Below are 5,976 nucleotides of genomic sequence, written 5' to 3' on the forward strand. Positions count from 1 at the left end.
AGAACGTAGTTAACTGCTGGTATTGTCTTAAGGCAGCATTTTTAGGGTTACGCCCAACACAGAGCCTACTACAGCCTTGTGTGATACAAGTGTGCACTTTGGGCTACTGCTGAACATGTATGTAATCACTGTAGAGAGACGTACAGGCTTCTCCATACACAAATGTATTCTACATTGGAAAACATCACACAGCACTGCTACTGCTAGAAGGCAACAGGAAACAGCCATTAGTCCAAATCAGAAAGGTTTTGTGTTTTGTTTTTAAAAACCCTGGCTGAAATGATCCCTTTAGTATCTTAAGGAAAGGCACCACAGAGTTCCTTCATCACACTGGCTCTTAGCTCCTGAACAGCAGAAATAAGTCAGTCCTCTACCAAAACCATTCAAATCCCCCCCCCCTTCCCCATAGCTGTTAGGCATCTCAGCCTGCAATCCTCTCTCTGGTTTCACTTGGCCCATCATCACTCACGGCCAGACCGGTTAGCTACTGCTGCTCTATGCAGCAATGTTTACTTGAAACATGGGCTTAAGCATACACAATATACATGCCTGCCTGCTTTACCCTGTGTTTTTGTCATTTTTTAAAAAAACTTGCATACCAGAGGAGCTACCGCAACAAGCAGTATTTTCTTTGGATATATATTACTGTAACAGAAGTGAAAGAATGTTAGCTACAGTGTGTCAGGATGATTCTTTGCTTTCACAGAAGAAACTGGAGCAGCTCAACAAGGCCTGTGGTCTGAAGAGGTTGCTCTCACCTCCAGGGCTCTTGACATTTTATCATTTTAAGGAAGCAGAGGCTAGGTCTGGGGGAGGAAAGAACAGACTGTAGTCAGATCTCTGCAACATCTTTACTTCCACTGCGTATCTAACAGTTTGACAAAGGATCCTCAGCTGGGCTACAGAGAGATAATCAGCATTTAAAGAAAAGCAGTGGGGGCAATGGGAAAACTCATTTTTGGAATGGTGAACCAAAAGAGAAAGATGCACTCCAAGGAGGACTTAAACACCGGGGGGGGGGGGATTAAAAGTGAACCTATACCATAAGAAATCCCTTCCCCCAACAAACTGTAACCTCCAGTTCCAACTCTTACAACCAATATTGCTTGTAGACGAACAGTAAAGACATCAATAGAAACAAAATACCAGTCCAATACATTGAGTTTCCCCTCAGCATGCCTTCAGCCTTGCTTCTTAAAAAAGTCACCTAAAAATCTTCATTTTGGTCATGTTTATGTTAGCTGCACGGTTGTACACCTTAGTGGGCTCTTTCGGATCCTGTAGCAGTTCTTTTGTTCAAGGGGGTGTGTGCTCCCTTTCCTGCCCAGGATTAATATCCAAGAAATCCACTGAATTAATATCCACTGAAGAGTACTCAATTCAATTTAAAAATTAGATATGATTTACAGTAAACAAATACAGGACTTCTAAAACTTGTGTAATTCTTATAGAGTTAAATTCAGGGGCCAGATTCTCTGGCGACTGTATACAAACTAGAAATTATACTTGATTATTTGATACGTAAATCAAGAACATTTTTCTCTGTACATTCTACCGTCTCCAAGTTTAAATATATTAAATGTTAAAGAGACATCATTCGATTAAAGATTTTTTTAAAAAAAAGAAAAACTCCAAAGGAAAACGGTCCCGTCCCCCTCCCCCTGAAGAGGGCACGCGCGCTCAAACGCCTTTCCCCCTAATTAAGAGAAACATTTAATTTTGGGATCCGATGTGTCCGCAGCCACGCAGAATCCTCCCCCAGGCTCCGCGCAGCGCCCCCTAGCGGAGCTTCTTGCCCAGCAGATGCCTGGCGCTTTTGAGCGGCTGTTTGGGGGCGCTGCCGTGCATTTTGGACAAGGGGCAGTACTTGATCGTGTGCGCGTTGTCCCCGCTCGCCCCGCACAGCGGGCATGTGTACCGCCGCAGCACCGGGCATAAGACCCTGCCGTCGGGTCCCTTGAGGATGTGCGTGGTGTACAGGGCCACGGCTTCCTTGTTATTCCGGCAGAAGACGCAGACTTGCAATTCCGGCTTCAGGAGCCTCGAGCCGCTTTTCTGGGGCGCCTGCAGCCGGCTGTTTACTACCAAGCGGCCCCCCCACGCGTGGGGCGAGCGGTCCCGCTCCAGGTGATCCGCGGAGCAATTAAACACCACCGAGCCCGGGCTGGCGCGGCCAGAGAACGGGCTGAAGTCGGCGAAGCGCTCCTCCAGCAGGCTTTCGCCGTGGTTCAGGTGGTGGTGGTGGTGGTGGCCGCACAAATCGAAGTCGGGTAGGTCCAGCGAGTTCTCGAAATAAGGGGGGCCCACTTCTTCTTCCTCCTCCTCCTCCTCGTCTTCCTCCTCCTCCTCCCCTTCCTCCGCCGCCTGGACCTGCTGCACGGTGGCTGCCACCACCACCGAAGAGGGCCCGGTCCTGAAGCCCTGCTCGTGGCTCACCGCCTTGGTGATCAGAGTGGCCAGCCCCAGGTAATCGTTCCAAGAGTTAAACGCGTTCCCGTAGGCGCCGTGGCTCTTCGCGCCGTACCTGCTGGCCCCTTGCAAAAACTCCACGGGCTGCTGGTGGTGGTGGTGCTTCTCCAGCTTGCCGGGGTGGAAAGTCTCCATCGGGGAAAAAGGGGGCGGCCGGGGGCGGGGAGAGAGCCCCGATCGCTCTCCAGGACAAATCTGCGCCTCGCTCTTCCCGGCGATCTCCGGAATCAACAGCGCTCACCGCGCTCCAAAACAGCAGCCGCAAACTCCGCCTCCTCCTCTGTGAGCCCTTTAGTGCTTGCAGCTGCTGAAATAGATACATGCGGAGGGGGCGGGAGGGACGGAGGCGGTGCAGCCCAAGGGCCGCGCTCTAATTGGCCACCGGCCAAAGCTGCCCCGCCGTCCGGGACGCTTCTTATTGGCCGAGGAGGGCTGAGCACCCTTTCATCTCTTACAGCTGGGCATGGACGTTGATTTGGAGAGCTTTGATCTGGCGCAGGTACGAGGCCCAAGAATGCGTGGATTAGAAAGGCAGGAGACCTTGTCTTCTCAAAGGTTACCAAATAAGGCAGAGCCTGTCCACAGGCACATAGAAGCATAGCATTTTCCTCTTACAATGGAATGACTTAAAACAGAAGCCTTTCACACACATGAGGGCAGATACCATGCCCTATTATTTCACCACAGATCGTTCTGAGTCATGATAGCCAGGAACAGAGAAGAGTATCTGTGCAGCAATTAGGGTTGTCCCTGTTGTGTTCAGTTTCAACAGACAGAAATCGTTATAGTGTAGAGATGCAGGGATGAAAAAAGCATCACTTGTTGATCTTTGCCTTTTGTATCACTGTTAAGAATCCCCCCACATCCGGATGCTGAACAATAGCCCATGAAATGATCGTGAATTGATTGAAGTCGTCCCCTGTTCTACTTTCACTTCCTTTTGTCCTCCTACAGCTGTGCCTGTGACAGTGTTCAGAAGGCTCTTGCAGGTTACATCCTCACCCCTCCGAGAAGCTGCTAAGCTGCCTTTAGGAACTACCTGCAGGAAACATCTTGCTCACCTTGACAGTCACAGAGCCAAGGCAGGGGCCCCTGGGATGCTGGTAGGCCTGATAGTTGCCCAGTTTGCTTCTGTGACTGGGCCCTGCCCTCATAGGCAACAACTGGGTCTTTGAGCCGATGGGCTCCATGGATTCTCACTGACCCACTGTTTGCTTGTGGATTGCAAGCATTTCCCTGCAAAATGTCACAAGAAAAAACATTAGATTATTTAAAGTGGGGCCTCCGTACCATTCACAGATTACATGAGATAATGGCAATTCTTATGCGTGGACTTTTCTCCTGCTGATTATTCTGCTGTTCCTTTTATGCACATCCAGGCACACACGTTTTCTGCACGTCTCCTTTACTACCAAACAAAATGTTAATGATTCTTCCTGGCTTGATTAAGCATCAGCCTGGAATCCATACCCACTTTTGCTCACCTGCATCATAGTTCCCTGACTGTTATACCTATATGACCATCTTCCTTTTCCTGTTTTCTTTAAACATCCTGTTTGTCTTCACACCTGAAGAATAGTTTAATTCACCCCCTGATGAAAATACATGAATAGCATTGGATTCATGTTTATTCAAGAATGAGTGCCTGATTTCTGTTTTGTTTTCAAGCTCTGTAGGAAAAACATGTGTAAGATTAAAAGAGCAATCCTAAACAGAGTTGCGCCCTTCTAAATCTATTGCATTCAGTAGGCTTACAATGCCATAACTCTTCAAGGGGTACAACCCTGTAAATTGAGGTGCATGTGGAAGGGGGAACGAAAAAGGGCTGATTCCCTTCTGAAATCACACTGCTCTTAAACTGTAAACAAGCTCCATGGGGAAAGGGGAGGAGGCAGAGGTCATTTCGGGGGGGATTGCGGGGGATCGCAGTTCCCCCAAGTGAGGTACGGGGGCGGGGCACATGACGAAGCCCCGCCCCCTGCTTCCGGCCGTCCTGCTTCCGGCCCTCATTCAGCCAGGAGGAGGCAGGAGAAGAGGGAGGGTAAGTTGCTTCCTCCCTGCCTCTCCCCACCCCTGCCTGCCTGGGGCCAGGGAGGGCCTTCGCGGGGCTTCCTTGCACTCTCGCTGGTCTTGCAGGTCCACCGCCGGGCCCCTCATGGGGCTCGGCAGTGGAGCTGCAAGGCCGGCGTCGGCGGTCGGGACCGTTGGGGGCGGGGTGTGTGGCCTTATGACACACTTCCAGTGATGTCAGGGGGTGTGGCCTTATGACACACTTCCTGTGATGTCAGGGAGTGTGGCATATGCTAATGAGTTATGCTAATGAGTTCCCCTAGCTCTTTTTCTACGAAACGACCCCTGGGAGGAGGTCATCCTTTATTTTGTCTGATAAACAGAGAAGTGAAGAGCAGTCCTTTATAGTCCCATGAACAAGCAATTCAGAAGCAGAATAATTTGCTATTATATTTTTTAAAAAGGAGCATACATGTATCTGCTGCCTCTTTGTTTTCTGCTCGCTCCATGTCAAAAGTCCTGTTTATTGAAGTTGGAAACTGCTTCATGGGACTTTCTCCTATAGAGTTCCCAGATTCCATTCCACTCCCAACCTACTTAATATGAATATGGCTTCATATTACATAGGTTGGGAGCAGAATGGACGGTCATCACAATGTGGGTGACGCTCAACCCATTTCTCTTTTTCATCTTAGCCAGGTAAGCAGACTCTGTGGATTCAGCACCCGAGAACACAAGATGCCAATGACTATTTTTTGCATGAAAATTCCACAAAATCATTCTCTCCAAATCTTGGCCTCAGCTTGCTGTTTGTAGCAGTTACTTCCAAGAGGGCATGACCCAGCTGGGAAACCTCTTACTTTGGATCCCTTATGAAATGCTTTGCAGCCAAAAATATGGGAAGCCTGTTGGGCCATGATGCCTGAAAAAATAAAGTTGACGGTTATCACTGATCTTGCTGCTTGTTGTGTCTCTGCAGCTCTTGACACAGAGACACACAGAGGCTGTTATTGGTGGGCGAGAGAAGAGAAAATCAGAGAGCCAACTTTGCAACTCTGCCGCATTTTATAACATTGTAGTTGCACCCTCCAGCTAACTTCAGTCGAAGTAAATCCTAAACCATCCCTGGAATGAGGACTGTGCAGCCATGGACAACTCTGATGGCAGCAGCCACTGAGAGGCAGGATGGTGGCGTCCTTCTTCTGGCCAGGAGCTGCTGTGACTTCTCTGACCAGCCACAACAGTGTTGGTGGTTGGGGGCATGGCAGTTGTGCTGTCCCTCAACTCCCAGAGAACTGTCAGGACTCAGCTCCCCATGGTGACGTGAGAGGAAAGGAGTTAAGCCAGAAGGCCATCTAGGCTAAACCCCTGCAGGAAGGACTGAGCTATGCACCCAGCATGTCACTTTTCATAAGCAGAATACAGATGCAGAGAGATACCTTCAAAGAAAGGAATTCCAAAGATTTGTGCAAGCCACCAGGCACATGGTGCATTATG

General features: G+C 49.4%; 1 protein-coding gene across 1 annotated transcript; it reads right to left on the reverse strand.

Annotated features, from left to right (window-relative positions):
* Positions 1-690: 690 nt before the first annotated feature.
* NANOS1 (nanos homolog 1 (Drosophila)) lies at positions 691-2,739 on the reverse strand. The gene has a single exon (XM_015406905.1). It carries the CDS (start codon positions 2,602-2,604, stop codon positions 1,780-1,782), a length of 825 nt encoding a protein of 274 aa, XP_015262391.1. The 5' UTR covers positions 2,605-2,739; the 3' UTR covers positions 691-1,779.
* Positions 2,740-5,976: the final 3,237 nt, after the last annotated feature.

This window comes from Gekko japonicus, unplaced genomic scaffold (genome assembly GCF_001447785.1).
Source record: "Gekko japonicus isolate JY-2015 unplaced genomic scaffold, Gekko_japonicus_V1.1 scaffold1224, whole genome shotgun sequence".
Lineage (NCBI taxonomy): Eukaryota > Metazoa > Chordata > Lepidosauria > Squamata > Gekkonidae > Gekko > Gekko japonicus.

What these genes read in the sequence shown, in the direction of transcription:
- NANOS1 (XM_015406905.1), bottom strand. Translation starts at nt 2,604, where the DNA reads ATGGAGACTTTCCACCCCGGCAAGCTGGAGAAGCACCACCACCACCAG.